Here is a 16,154-nt window from a genome sequence, read left to right on the forward strand (position 1 = left end):
AGATACCACTGGAAAAGGAGCATATGCTAAGTTTATAATTCTCTTTCATTTTATTTTCAACAAGCAGATAATAGAACCTAAATATCTCTCAAGTATCTAGATTTTTCCTTTGTGAGCAAAAGACATATTATGGTTTAGGCGTTAAGTCGGTTAGATTCACCCTCATTTCCTTTCTTCCTTTCTGGAGTTTTTCAGACTCTTCTTAATATCAGAAAAAAGACAACTCTTCAGTCAACTATTGGTAAACAATTATTTAGCACCAGTCTTGAATTTTCTGGTGGATTATAAATGAATGATAAAATTCTACCTTAGGCCCACGTCAACTGCTTCTTCTGTTTAGCTTCTAACTACAGTCAGAATGGATGCATGGAGAATGAACGAATGAATGAATGAATGGATGAATAAATGAAAATTTGAATGCCTGTCTAAAGGAAGCCAACTGTTGTTTTTCTGGTTAAAACTCAGCTAAGACTACTAAAAGTTTAAGGTGGCATTTAGAAATGCAATAAAAAGAACCCACAGATGTTATTTTAAAATTTTATTTGCTTATAAAAGAGAATGGAAATGGGTTTGCAAAAACTTATCTGCATGTACAAAGTAATCCATGTAGATAAAGAGGGCAAGCCTTGGAATACTGCTGGATAAACTGTTCATCAAAATTGGACCTCCTTGCATCAGAACTGGTGGCAAGTCATTATTTTACATGTCAAAACCACTGAAACACTGAATCCATTTTTAAAGTCACCAACTTCAGAAAGGTTATAGTCTAAAACATATTCTTAGATACCAGTGAAACGAGTTACCAAGTGATCTCAGAGGCGGGCAGATCAGTTAATCAAGAGGTAGTTTCTCTAATAATATCCCTTTTTCTTTTTAGCAAGGCTATAGGAGATAGAGATAAATGGCATAATCTTTGAATCTCTTTACATTTTTACTCTGTTTCCTTTGAATACAATCATAGCTGTCTTGATACATTTTAGAACTTGAGATCATCTAACACAGAAAAGAGTCCAGTGTTCAATTTTTTTTTTTTTCTTGCCAATTTTTCTTTGAGCACTCTTCTTTGGACAAACAAATAATCTGGCATGCCATCAAAACAGCAGAGAGAAGTAAATCCTGTGGTGTCATAGATGAAGGGAGTTTTTTAAATACAATTTTTTGTTAATGATAGCAATATTAACAATACCCAACGAGACTTAGGGTGATGAAACGAGCCCCCAAAAGGTAGCATACAAACCACATCACAACATTCTTCTTGAATAAGTTTCTCTAAGAGTTCTTGTAGCTGGTCTTCATATTTGTCCGGAGGCTATCAGATCCCCGAGCCCCACAGTTCCATGGCTTCCAGCTCGTCTTGGACAGGAGTGAATTCTGGTTGATCAGGATGAGGAGCTAGAGAGGAAGAGTGGGGTGGGACTTGATAGGACCCAGGAACCATAAACTGATATTCTCTCCTCGTGTGGGTCCGTAAGAGGCAGATTTGGTCACTAAACTACAGAGATATCCTGCTTGGGTAGAAAGCAGTAGCCACCTTGACCCACCACGCCGCTTGCGCCTTCCCCAGGAGGTTTCAGATGGTTAGTGAAGGAAGGGACGGATACATGGCAGAAATTGTTAGAAAACCAGATCACAGCCAGCTGCTTAAATATTATGTGTTTTATTTACAAAAGGAACCCTGAATCTCAGCAGAATTGTAACAGAACAATAAATCTTACCAAAACCCATCTCAGGTTAGAAACCCATCACCAGGGGACAGTCAGGAAGGGAGGGGGTCAGAGGAGAATGGAGAGTAGGGTGGTCAGGGAGGAAGATGCCCATCAGTCTTGTGCGGGGACAGGAAAGAGGAGAAGGCACGCTTCATTCAACAACTACTACTGAGCCTTCACATAGAAAAGTTAGGGATAAATCCTTGGTACACAATCATACACCCTTAGCCAGGCTGATACAGAGCGGTCGGTTGCTAATACAATTGACCCACGGGATTTGGTGAAGTTTCAGTATTCTCAGTGTACGTGTTTCGAGTAGGGAGGGCAAGAGATGTGACAGTGGGCAGGGAGGGAAGCAGGTGAGGCAGGAAAGCAGGGTGCCCAGTGTTAGGGGCAGGGGCTGGGTGGTGGTAGTCAACAGGACAGTTCTGTATCCGTAGCCAATTGCCCAGGCCAATGTAATCAGAGTGGAGGAGATGCACCTCAGTGCTGGTAATCATTGTAAGGGATCAGATCTTAACAAGGGACAGGGAGATTTGAGAGAACAAGGAGGGAAGAGATGAACAGAGAAAAACACATCAGCAAAACTCTGACCAGTTCCTCTGGCAAATAAGGTTAAATTTCTCCTAAAGCAGAAAACTTAAAATTCTTTGACTGATAAGTTTATTGCCCCAAAGCAGTCTGTGAACATGTCTCTTGATGCTTCCAAGAGTGACTATGTCAGAAAATGTCCCATTGCACAACTCGCCGACATGCAGGCTGCAGATGTTTTTAGGAAGCATTATCTTTCAGAGTCTCGGTCCAGTCGTTAGTAATGAGGCAAGGACAGCATGGCCACTCTTGTTTCTTCTTAAAACTATCTTTGGTCACGTAACATGCATGTGGTGCGCAGAAGGTCACCCAAAAGAATCTAGGGGGCCCTCCTCGCTAGGGAAAGCTCTAAGTTTGAGGTTTATCCAAAACAAGAGTAAAAAATTACAGGGCATCACGACCACACCACAGCAGTAACACAGAATTAGGGCACCCAAAGAAAGTTCAGACATGCCCCGCAATGACCAAACGTGAGGTCGGAGGCCAAGAAGGTGTGGACTGCCATTTGTAAACAAGAAAGATTTACACATGATGTTATTTTCATTTTCCTCTTAAGGTTTTTAAAGGGGTAGCCTCTAGAGTCATTAGCACTTCATAGAAGATATCTCTGAATAATTTAAGGTAGTGAGGAGCTCAACTTCTGCCTCCCTCCCATAATTGGTCTACTTTTCATTGTACCCCCATCATATAGTTCTAACCATAGCAAAACACTGCTCAAAGCCCACGAGAGGCCGGCACTTACCTCCTACCCCGTAGGCAGAACACGAAGAGGGGTCGCAGTATCCAGGCTGGCCAGAAGGACCTTGTGGTCCAGGCACCCCCAGGTGACCAGGTGGACCCCTGGGCCCGGGAGAGCCAGGGGGCCCAGGGCTTCCTGGCCGACTCTCCCCCGAAGGTCCTAAGAAGCACCAACAAATGAAAACAGTTGGTCTTCAACATCACAGAGTGAGTTTTGAGACTCCCAAGAAGTAAACTAACTCTTAAGAAAAGCCACCTCACACATTTTAACAATTAGGATAGTCTGCCTCTCCCTGCTCATTGAGTTTTTATTCCTAAACTGGATCATACTGTAATCATACATTCTCCTGGAGGTCAGTGCTTTCAATCAGCTCAGGAAACTGGAAAGCAAAATGGATGTATTCTTTTCTATCACCTCTTAGATATTAAAGGGAAAGGAACATACCGCTCTCGACCTGGTTTTCATCACAGAATTCCTGTTTCCCAGTGCAGTTCAGTGGGAACCCAGCATACGTGCATACATGAACACGTCCACACATGCACACACACAAACACGCTCAATCTCAGCCTCATAATCTATACTGCTTTATGGCCTCAGATCATCGAAATAAATTAGCCTGAGTGTGAAAGAAATTATCCTGCAGGAGAAGAAGGAAAAGTCTGAAACCGGGCCTAAAATACTAATCCAAAATTTCTTTAAGGCTACCTTATATCAATTGAGAACTTAGATTGAGTGAAAATGGGAGAGAGACTAAAAGTTTTCTGATATTAGGAAGTGTATTGAGCTGAGTGTTTTTGTTTGTTTTTATGTTTGCTTTCAGGCCCGGATTCCAATAGTGCTTCAAAGGCATTCTTCAACCAAGAATGACATTCTTTCAACTAAAACCTAAATGGAAATTAGGAACAAGTATCCCCTTATATATGAAAAGTGCTGCGGCTCTTAGATACATTCAATTCCATCCAGTCAACATTCACCAATCACTGTTTTTGTGGAACACATGATCCTAGATCAGCCTCTCACGCAGGCTCTAATGCTAGGAGCATTTATGCTCAGTCGATTTATTCCATTAGGAATCCCTCCTAGAAAAAGCACTTTCCAAAATCATCATTAGACTGGAAAGAAAAATCTGTAAAGCATTTAATTCAATGTGGCTAAAACTGGATTATAAACGTCCAATAGAACTGCAAACTTATAATTCTAATAATGAGGATGATAATCTAGAGACCATTGTCAAAGCACATAGTAATGTGCACAAAACTTACACAAAAGTCGTTCAGTAAGAATGCCATGGTGGCAGAGACTCTGAGTGTTTATCAAATACCCATGTGTTCCTCTATATTTGGAGCCTGCCGTGCAGTTCAACTGAGAGTGTGGCTAGTACCAGCCAGTGAAATATGCATGGCTGTGACATATGGTCTTCTCCATGTAGGAAGGTGAAGGCTGATGTGCCTCCTTATCTTTCTCCTAAAAGCCTTTTGTTCCAAAATGGGGGAAAGCCACCTTACTCACCTCAAACTTTATGTATATCTACTAAGCATTTGGGATTGATTTGTTACCTCAGGATAGCCTAGCATAGCCTAACTCATGAAGCCAACTGGATCCCAGAATATGCTATAAGCTTCTGGGAGAATCATCACTTAACAAACTGGCCTTCTAATAAAGCGAATGAGAAATACAGCCATTCCAGTTAGATGCAAGGATGTAACACGGCCATTTTCTTCACCAGTGATGTCAAGGGAAATATAAAGATTTAGGACACCCATTGTGCAGCTTCCTGTTAGGTAGAAAGATTTACCTGCTGGTCCAGGGGGGCCTCTTGGACCTTGGGTTCCAATGCCTGGGTTTCCTTTTTCTCCTTTGATACCAGTTAGACCTGTTGAGAAGGAAAAAAGAAAAGAGGGAAAAGTCCTTAAGACAAAAATCTAGGTAGTTCCATGTTTCCAGGCTTCAAAATTACCTCTCTGGTAAAGAGAATGGTGTGGGTTGGTTGGGGGTGATGGTTACCAGGGGACTTTGAGATTAAATTCTGACACTGTGAATCATGTACAGTCATAGAGGGGAGCCTGGTTCTGTGGCTGAGCATGCTGTCCGTATTTGTGGTACTGCAAGTTTATTTTCCTCCTTCCTACTGAAGTGGGTCAGCCTGCCAGGAACCGGCCCGTGTCTTTGCACGCACCAGGCCATTCGACGTATGCAGTTGGCACTCCAGAGTAACACAATAGAAATCACAAGTGGACATGTCTAACATTTTCCTTTTGGTCCACTCTGTAATGTATCTGCAAAAGGCATGAATTATAATTAGGCAGCAAAGTTCTGAAGAGCGTGAGTTTCCATTAAAAACTTGGAAGCTTCAGGAAAGCCTGTGTTTGATTTGGCTGATTCAGCCCCATAAAAGTCTAAACCTATTCATGTCTCTTTTCCACTGAGCTGACTCCTTATTCCAAATAATTTACAGTGCTATTAACAAAACTATACATTTTCACAGGGGAAAAACAAAGAAACATATACTCTGACACCTCATCATCCCAACAGCTTCTATCACAAGGTTGCTGGACAGGTGAGAACATGCCATATTGAGGACCACCAGTCCGAGAGACAGAGTTGCATCAGATGAGGGCCGGGTTACCCAGGCTCACATCACAGAAGGTCTCTGGTGTCTGTTTTTCATGTACAACAATGCTTTGAAGTAGCAGAATGCAGAATTGCATCTGTATGTAATTACACTTACAGAGAAATTATGTATGAATTGGCAAAGCCAAGAAGGAAACATAAACAAATGACAATAACCAATTTGATAGGGGGCAGGCATGCAAGTGATTTAGAATGTTTAAAATTACAAATAACTTTTCCCTTTTACTAAAGGCAACGTGTATTCACTGTAGACAAATTAAAAGACACCACAAGCAAGGACTTCAGCCCTTGAAAATAATCACTTTTAACATCTTGGTTTATAACTTCCAGAAATAAAGGCATTCATGTAGTATTTGCTCTGGGAATAGTTGGCAAAGAGAGAGAGAGAGAGAGAGAGAGATCAGTGAGCAACTAACAGCTTTTTTTATACTGCACACATAATGACTGTCCCTTGATTTGAAGCTTCGGTGTCTGCTGTGTTCCTTGGGACCACCTTTTGGGGTCAAGGTATACCTGGCATTTAAGTGCTCCTTCCTTGTTAGTGGTCATCAGGGCTCCTTCACCCACTGCTATGCCTCCCCAACACCCAGGCCTATCGCACGTGGCCTTAGTGGTATTTTCTGAGCTCAGGAGAGACCAGCACAGCAGGGAGAGAGCAGGACACTGACCACTGAGCCTGTTACGACCTCTTGTTTTGGGTCTGACTCTTCTCTTAGGAGCCCATAAGGAAGATGGTAATTTCTAAAAAGTAAAAATACAGTTGCATCTGAGTTCAAAAAGCACACAATGTACTCAGACTAACCAACATGTAATACTCAGTTGCTATCAAGTTGTTTAGACAGAAAACCACACTGGGTGCATCTACTAGATATCACCCAATTAGCTCCCAGTTTAGCTCTTAGTTTAGTAACTAATTGAAAGAAGTACTTTTTAGATGGTAGGTGTTCTCTCAGATGCAAATGTGTCCTAACGTGCATCTGGGAATTGAGCAGAAACTGCCTCTTCTGTTTGAATGAGAGTCACTTTCCCCACAGGGAACCACTAATTTTTCAAGAATTAGAACACATATACAGATGACTAATGGCAGGCTGCTCATGATTAAGTGTGTGGTGACTCAGAGGCCTCCCATGACCTTACGGTACTCAAGGATCAACATTAACAACATGGCTTCTCAATGATTCTCCAAAGTGGGAAATGCAGTTGAGGCTGAACAGATCTGAGACCTCAGATCTCTAAAAAATAGATCCACATATACTTTTGATAAGCCTTATAAGCCATGTATGATTAAAAGGAAAGAAATCAAATGTCAGCCTATCCTTCTTTATGAGGACTGAATGTGAAGCCACTTGGTGTTGAGATGTAGTCACCAGAGTCATGTGCCATCATCCTTTCCTCAAAGGGCACTGGGACTCCTGAGTGCACAGTATAGCCCCTCCTTCTGGAATACCCTTTTCACACTGGCCGTCTTCATAAATACTTCTCATTCTTCAAGACCCAACTCAAGGCTTCTCTGCAACCATAATGAGCAGATGCACAATGGATTCCAGACGCCAAGGATTGTCTATCTGATTCATGGCTATATCCCTGACACCGCTAGAGCACCTTCCACATTGTATGGAACTTACATACTGACTGAGTGAACGAATTCATGAACGAATAAATTCTCTGCTTCCGTATTGTCCACGCCTCCTCTGGCACCTACCTCATTGCATTGCTTGTTCTCCTGTTCATCTAGCCTGAGCCCAGGAGCCTACTGACTGCAGGGATCGTGTCGTATTTATTGTTAGTGTCAGATCCAAGCAGAACCTCACACAGAGTAGGTGGCCCAGTAAATACTAGAAGACTAACTGAATGACAATGTCTACACCAACATGTAGCTGACTCTTACAAGCAAGCATGACCTCTGAAGGATCAACAAACAAAATGCTTTACGCTGGAGCTTTGCTTTTTACTTTCACATGCCTGGCTTCTGGGAACACAGCTTTTTGTAACAAGTTCTTTGTTTGACAATATCAACTGCCAGTGCTTCTTAAGAGATGAATATAATAGATTACAATAAGTTTAAGTTTCTGCCATTTCTAAAAACTGAGCACAGCTTACCAAAAATATGATTTAGGTAAGATTAAAATATCTTTAGTTTTCTTTTGAGTTACCAAAAATATTTAGGAGAATCAGAGACATGATTATTATTCATTCATTCATTCATTTGTTCTTTCTTTTAAAAATATTTTAAAACATTTATTTTTTTAGGTTGGTTTTAGGTTCACAGCAATATTGAGTACAAAGTACAGAGATTTCCCATGTATCTACTGCCCCTACACATGCATTAGCAACATCCCCCAGTAGAGAGGTACCTTTGTCGTATTCATTCTTTTTTAAGAGTCTCATTAGAAACCATTTCAGGGTTACCTGATTCTCTTTTACCACTAACCTAACACTGACCCTGCAATATACATGTATTTATTATACTTTTTTATATTTTATATTTATTTATATTTTTATATATTACATTTACTATTTTTTATATTTTATGTTTATTATATATATATATATATATATATATATATATATATATATATTTTTTTTTTACAGGTCTACTAAGACAGAGACCCGTTTGTTTTAGTTTTTCATTATATTCCTAGTTCCAGTCACATATTAAGGCACTCAAGAAATATGTGTCAAACAAATGGATGAATGGATGAAATCCTAAGTTCAAGGGCAGACTTTGACAAACCAAAAAATGTGGCTAGTCAGTTTATCAACTAGGCCTATAAATTACTTTGGTAGATTTTTGAATGCCAGATGCTTGACATGTATAAACTCATTCAGTCTTTACAAGAACCAAGAGGGCGGGCACTACTATTAATGCAAGAGAAGGCTGTGATACCTGCCCTAATAAGTCCCTGAGCCAAGATTTCAAGCCAAGCAGGTTGGCGCTGAAGCCTATACACTGAACCACTGCCCTCCCTGCCTTTTCATCCCAAAAGGCAGGCTGCATTTTTGCCCTGTTCACTGCAGGTGAGGCTCCGGAACTGCCTGCTGAGTCAGTGTGCAGGGTTTCTCTGGTCCCATGTTCAGAAATCAACCCTCTGGTTATCACATTTCCTCAGCTTATGTCCCTTAGTTTGCATACTCGTCCTCTGCTCTGAGTGAGATTCAGCATTGCTATTTGGAGGATTTATCCTGCTCACACTGACTGCATGTCCAGGATTGGGCCCTTGGTTGTCTACTTCCTATTTTCTTTGGCCCGTTGGTCTCTGAATAGAGAGATTTTACTCATTTCTCTGCACCACCCCCCCCCCCCCCAACCATCCCAAGCACTCCACGCTAGAGTCTCATGCTATTTCCAGGGAGCACAGTTATTCTCTTGATCCCAGACATTTTGAGCAACTCCCAGGATTTATGCCCGGGCACATATGCAAAGCCTGGGCAATGCTTTCATTGTAACTGTACCAAAAAGTCACAGAAACTGGGAGACAAAGCTTCAGTTATGTTATTATATTGTCTGTTGCCTAGGAAATGCTGACAATGAATGGCAAGCACAGTCTGTTTTCCATTCAAAATATGTTTGAATGCCTCCTAGATGCAAGGGCAAGGCACTGGAGAGGCACCTAGCTACAAGATGGCAGAATAATTGGATTTAATTCACTAAGTATTTTGTGCACTTTTCCAGAGTCTGCTATTGCTACATTTTTGGCCTGTGGGATTAGTACCAGCATGTGGGACTCCATGTTTTGGCTAAGGTCTCGGCTAAGGGGGCCAAGATTGGAAAATACATGATTGTTTTCAAATGTTAACAAACTTTGCAAATCATTGCTAAGAGTTGCTCCTTATTGTATTTTTTTTTTTTTTATATACAACAACTGCCCATCTACTATGACTATATAATTCAGGACTTAGGGAAAGATAAAGCCCTCCAAGGGGCGCCTGGGTGGCGCAGCCGGTTAAGCGTCCGACTTCAGCCAGGTCACGATCTCGCGGTCCGTGAGTTCAAGCCCCGAGTCAGGCTCTGGGCTGATGGCTCAGAGCCTGGAGCCTGTTTCAGATTCTGTGTCTCCCTCTCTCTCTGCCCCTCCCCCGTTCATGCTCTGTCTCTCTCTGTCCCAAAAATAAATAAACGTTGAAAAAAAAAAAAAAGCCCTCCAGATGGTTCAGGCAGAGAGAATTTAATGCAGGGACTTGTTTACATGGGTGATGGAAGGGCTGAGCAGCCAATGAAAGATGATGAGGCAATTGATAAAGTAGTAACAGCAGGAAGTCACTCTCACCTTTAGGAGCACAGGGACAATGGGAAGAAATGGTGTGACTGGAGCCCAGAGCCCAGAGCCTTCTGATAGGATCTAGAACCAGAGGGAAAGACTTCCAGTGGAAACAAGAGCCACGTAAAAGTCATCACCACAACAGGAATTCCAGGGGAGGCAGGGATTGGGGTGAGGGGAGAAATATCCTGGCTTCTCCCCTCTTCAAATTCTCTAATCCTCCTCAATGCTTCCTATTGGCTGAACCTTCTCAGGAGCAGAGGCCAAGGGAGCCTGGAAAGACAGTGAGGCATAGCTAACAGAAGGGGAAGAGCAGACTGAAAGCAAACCGCCTGGTCCATCCCAATATCAGGCTCTGAGTATTCAGAGTAGAAGGCACCTTCCTGTCTGTAGCAGGTCACCACGTAGCAGGGAAACAGACAAACGGACAACTATAACACATGGTGTGAGAATAGCTACAACAAGATATGAAAGTACAGAACTGAGGCATCTGTGGGAAATCACAGGAAGCTTTCCGATAGAGCTGACCCTTGAAGTTAAGTCTTGAAAGGCAGGTGTGCAAGGGCAACTCCAAGTGGTTTCCTATGACTTTTACAGCTGCAGGTTGGGGACTGGTAGAGTAAGCAGGCAGTCTAGGCCAGGTCATGACATGCTGAGGAGTTTGGATATGGCCCAATGGATAGCTATTCCACTGCAAAAAAAAAAAAAAAATCCTTCAATACCATCTACCTAATTTTTTGTAACTTCATCCTCTTTTTCTGAAAGAGGAACCCCCTATCATTTAAACCCCTGGCCTCATAAAACCTGGGTCTGCCCCCGTGGGGCGCTACAAAGCAATAAAATTCGTTCAGGTTGGACTGGAAAATCCTGCAGAGCCCAACTCTACACTGAGATAATCCCACAGAAAAGCCAGAGGAAAACATGTTGAATCATTAAGTAGGGCTACTCACTGGCCAAAGGAACCACTACCAGATCAAGATCAAGACAATAAGATATTCGCACTTTAGGCTTTCCTATCAGTTAGAGGCATGGTAACATTGTCAGGAGGTCCTTTGGTCTTCTGATCACACATGTCTAAATTAGACACACTGACATCTGGGCAGTGAGAGAGGGGAAGGGAGTGCAGCAGGGAGGGGGGAGGGGAAAGAGGTAGGATGGAGGTTGTAAAGGGAAAAGGGAAAAGACGGGAAAGAAGATGAGGAGCACCCCTCATCAGTGCATACCAACCCCATGTTGTCATGTGCAGGTTAACTGTTCACACCTGCAGGTGCATGGTAAAAACGAACAGGGATTAAATCGGGCACCAGAAATCCTGGATTTTTGTCCCCATAGTTTTGCAAACCGATACAATGATCTATAATAAGACTATCAGACCAAATGCCCATCTATCAGTTTCAGCTCCAAAGTTTTGACTGATCCCCCATAAATGCTATTATGTTATTTCTAGCATGGACTGTTTGGAAAATGATAAATAATTCAAAGAAAAATGAGCCAATTTCTATGGGTTCAAAAATGAACTTTCTGGGTTCAGTATGAATATTCAACCAGTTGATGATATTTAAATTAGTGCCTGGTCTAGTTTTTATTCCTTGCAGAAATGAAAAGTGCTGTGATGCTCTCTGCTCTTAGAAAAGAAGAAAGCTCTGTCAGGCATTGGGATAAGGCCAGAGTCTGCAGAGTGTATAACAAAATGTGTTATGACCAACAGCCCTTCATAATAAGCATGAAGAGTCCACTATTAAGATAAATACATCTCCTATCTAATTAAATCTAGAACCAATCAAAATGAAAAGAGTTAATGAATATGTCATTTCTATATATGTTTTGCCCAGCTATACAAATATGTTTTGGTATATTTATTGGTTGTAATGTATTTATTGTTTTAAAAGCCATGTTAGGGGCGCCTGGGTGGCGCAGTCGGTTAAGCGTCCGACTTCAGCCAGGTCACAATCTCGCGGTCCGTGAGTTCGAGCCCCGCGTCAGGCTCTGGGCTGATGGCTCAGAGCCTGGAGCCTGTTTCCGATTCTGTGTCTCCCTCTCTCTCTGCCCCTCCCCCGTTCATGCGCTGTCTCTCTCTGTCCCAAAAATAAATAAATGTTGAAAAAAAAAATTAAAAAAAAAAAATAAAAGCCATGTTAAAAAATCCACAGAAGATGGTTTATCACAGCTAATATAAACAGCTTTAATTTTATCATCTAAGTAAGCATATGTTTTATTTCCATTTTACTTGTTTGTGTACAAGGCCAGAAATGTAGAAAATGGCAAAGTACATTCCTACATTTAAAAGAAAATACCTCTGGGGCCCCTGGGTGGCTCAGGCAGTTAAGCATCCGACTTCGGCTCAGGTCATGATCTCACTGTTCATGAGTTTGAGCCTTCATATTGGGCTCTGTCTGACAGCTCAAGGCCTGGAGCCTGCTTTGGATTCTGTGTCTCCCTCTCCCTCTCTTCCTCCCCTACTCGTAGTCTATCTCCCTCTCAAAAATAAATAAAAATTACAAAAAATAAAAAAAATAAAAGAAATATCTCTGCCTCTGTCTCTGTGTCTCTGTCTCTCAAAGGATAGATACACATAAAGTACACACACACACACACACACACACACACACACACACACACACAGGCATTATAAGCGGGAGGTCCCTTGATCTTTTGACTACAGACATCTAAATTAGACACACCAAAATTTGGGCACTGAAATGTCCGATGTATTTGCTATTTTATATGTATTTCCTATCCAGTAAAACCAAACCTCCTATTTAAAAATCTCAAGCTGTTTTTCTGGCTGAATTTACACGATAATGACTTGAAGAAAATGCTGACATTGTCAAGTTGGCAGTAACTGGCTATTAACAGGATGTCTTAGGATTGATGTACTATAGCCACATGGACTTCTGTTTTTATCATGACTTTAGGGTGAAGGACAAATGGCAGCCAAAAAAGCTAGCCAAGTAGTAATCAACACCATAAATCACTTATGATTCATGAAATGACTATTGTACTTCAGGTACGATGAAAAACAAAAGGAAAATAGACATCAAGTTTGGTCTTTGGGGAGCATGTGGCCTTACTGGTGAGACAGGATTAACAGAAGTGATATCATTAAAAGACAATTCAAGAAAGTATATTCTACCTGGGTGCTAAATGATATGTTTCATAGTCTAATGAGGTAGGTGTCTACTCATTTATCAAATATTTGCTCAGACTTCTTGCAGGGTGGCATGTAGAGATGAAAGGCACAGCCCCATTCAAGGAACTCGCAGTCCAGTGGGAAGACAAACAAGTACATCGCCGATTATGGTTTAATGAGAAACTTCTGTGGAGACATGTGCTTGGGGAGCACAAACCAGGGAGATCTTACTCAGTCGGGCTCAGCTGGAATCGAGCAGGGTAGCAACAACCAATACACTGGCCAAACAAATAAACCATGGGGAGGAATGAGTGGTCTGGCAGACGTGAGTCTTAGGATGAGTTTTGAAGTTTGAGTATGAATGAGCCAGAGGAAAAAAGAGGGTTCTGGGGAGTGAGAAGAGCAGGTGAAAAAATCCATGAAATGGTACAAGAACAGGGCACAACAGGGATTAGCACTGAGGGCTGTAGGAAGGGAAAAGACACGTATGAAGAATGCGGTAAGCCGAATTAGCGGTCTCGACTCCTCATTACTCTGCAAAAGACTTATACGCCCCCGCATTCTCTGACTTCAGGCCCATGTATTTCCTGACTTCTTGGAGTTGGGCGCGGTCACGTGACCTGCTTTGACCAATGGGGCGTTGGTGGCGATGTCAGGAACAGAGGCTTGAAATATGATTAGGTGGATGGGTTGCCCTGTTTTGTTTCTGCCACTGCCATAAGGATTACATCCTCTAGGAAACTATTAGCTCCTCCAGCCATGGCCCCAGCAGAGCAGAACTGCCCCTGTTTCCCACAGATATGTGGTGAAAAAAATATTTATTGTTGTATCCTACTGAGATTTTTGTGGTTTGTTATGCAGCAAGAGCTGACCAATACTGAGAGCACTGAGCAGTTCAGTTTGGCCAAAGGGAAAAGTACATACTTGAAGTGAAGCAGAAAATATAAACCGGGACCATATAAAGACATCTTAACTGAGATGGCATTAACCTTCCAATATCAGAGTGATATTTCTAAGATGATACCCATTGCCCCAGACAGAGGCTGAAATCCAATGCAAGAATCTGATAAGATCTACTATACAGACCCTCCAATTAAGGGTTTCAAAATATTTTAAGCCACAGAAACAATTATAATAGCTTTCACAGAAAAAAAAAAAAAAAAAAGACAAAACAGACCACAGCCTTGCTGACATCTTGACTCAAGCTCGTGAAAGACCCTGAGTCAGAAGCACACAGCTAGACCCTTCTCGAATCCCTCACCCATAAAAACCATGAGCATATATGTTTCATTGTTTTAAGCTGCTAAATTCTACAGTAGCTTATTATATAGTAATAAATGACTAACACATAGAGCTTCTCTTTGCAGTCATGTTGAATGTACAGAGTCACTTTGTAATAGGGGAAAAAAACCCTTACAAAATAAAAGATGATACAAGAAAAAAAAAGAGCATTCCTTTCCAATGCACTAAGGTTACTATACGTTAGGAGAAAACAATCCACCAACTCCTCAGAGAACAGAGTCTTGTTCCAAAGGACATTCGCATTGGACTTTATCAGATAATTATGGGGTGAGGAAAGAGAAAACTACCTTTATTTATCCAGAGTTTACCTCTCAGGAGATGAGAGGCAGGGAATGGGGAAGCAGGAGATGAGAAAAGAAACATGCATTTCAGCAGATTTTGAACAGCAATGAAAAGGCTATGCCTCATGCAACTGAATATCAAATATAATAGAACATCACAGAGAAGACCTGTAAATATTTAAGTATCAGCCAGAAAATTATTACCAGAGCCCTGCCAACCCTCTATCTTTAATCAAGTTGACCTGTCCCATAAAGATCATTTTTCCAGGAATAAACCAGGAGAAACGGGACATTAAGAAGTTCTACGGACTCTTACCACTGAGGCACTCCTGTCTCACAACTGCTACACTTTTATTCTGAATTTGTGGCCAAAGTTTTCAGTCAGATGTATCTTCAGTGCCAACAGCTCTTCTCAACCACAGAAATATTGAACACAAGAACCCTGCTTGTCTCTCCCAGCTTTGAACCAACCTGGGACCCAGTTTTCTCTCCAGGTTTCTCAGGCTTGTTGATTCACAGGAAATGGGCATGAGCATTAGGGACTTGGATTTAGCTCTTGTGTGTCCGCAAACATTTCTCTGCTCTGACTGCCATTTCTATGTCCCTGAGCGGCGCTATCATGGACTTTCAGCAACTGGAGAGTGGCGGACTCCTTTCCTACCTGTGTTTGCTCGGGGGAACTCGGTTGGGTTGCATCTTCTTTTCACATTCCCCCTTTCTCATTTTCTGGAACAAAGTCCATCTTTTTCAAATTAACCACAGAACCTCAGGACGGGTCAAAATTGATCCTTAAATCTTGTCTTTCTTTACATTCAATCTTTAGAAATTCGGTCTCCTGTGGCAGGGAACGTTCGAGGGGGATAATTTTCCAACTTCAAAAGTCATTCAGGGATTTTATCCTCAAAGGACTATAAAAAATTAACCTGGGTAACAAACAGAGGGGAGAATTGCCCTGGCATCAAGCTCTACACAAAGACATGCAATTTTGTTGTGATTAAAGATGACATCCCAACACTGTTATTTTCTTGAGCCTCAATAGTAAGATTGCACCCAAAATATTGGATCCCACAGAGTGTGTACAAGTGCTAATGACACTTAAAGAAACTAACGAGTTCCAGTGGGGAAAATCTTTGGAATGATACCTCCCATTCATTTCCACTCAGCTTTTGCCAGGCACTAACATGGATAAAGACATTGACACTGTCGATGGGTAGGAGGAGATAGTGGGTAGTATAAGGCTTCTCTGCCCACATTGGAAAACAAAATATAATGGAAAAGTTAAAAAAAATAGAATTTACATTTATTTGCACAGTGCCAATGATGTATTTACTATCAAATGATCCTCACTGTGAACACAACAGAGACCAAAACAGAAAGGCAATTTTTTTGAGGAGGGGCACACAAGTGAGCGAGGGGCAGAGAGAGAGGGGGAGAGAGAGAGAGAGAGAGAGACTCCCATGAGGGCAGGGTTGGGGGGGGGAGAGAGAAAGAGGGAGAAAGAGAGAGAGAGAGAGA

General features: G+C 41.8%; 1 protein-coding gene across 5 annotated transcripts in view; it reads right to left on the minus strand.

Annotated features, from left to right (window-relative positions):
* Positions 1-523: 523 nt before the first annotated feature.
* COL14A1 (collagen type XIV alpha 1 chain) overlaps positions 524-16,154 on the minus strand; it is a 215,351-nt gene continuing 199,720 nt past the window's right edge. For 4 of the 5 annotated variants that reach the window (XM_086695199.1, XM_086695201.1, XM_086695198.1 and 1 more), the window contains exons 46-48: positions 4,832-4,909; positions 3,040-3,195; positions 524-1,392 (exon numbers count right to left, since the gene is read on the minus strand). In XM_086695199.1, coding sequence (XP_086551325.1) covers positions 1,313-1,392; positions 3,040-3,195; positions 4,832-4,909 — 314 coding nt within the window. In that variant the 3' untranslated portion in view covers positions 524-1,312. Of the gene's footprint in view, positions 2,222-3,039; positions 3,196-4,831; positions 4,910-16,154 lie in introns of all 5 variants that reach the window. The other variant, XM_086695202.1, reaches the window with a different exon arrangement.

Source organism: Puma concolor, chromosome F2, assembly GCF_028749965.1.
Source record: "Puma concolor isolate L17-30 chromosome F2, mPumCon1.1.hap2, whole genome shotgun sequence".
In the NCBI taxonomy this organism is placed as follows: Eukaryota; Metazoa; Chordata; class Mammalia; order Carnivora; family Felidae; genus Puma; species Puma concolor.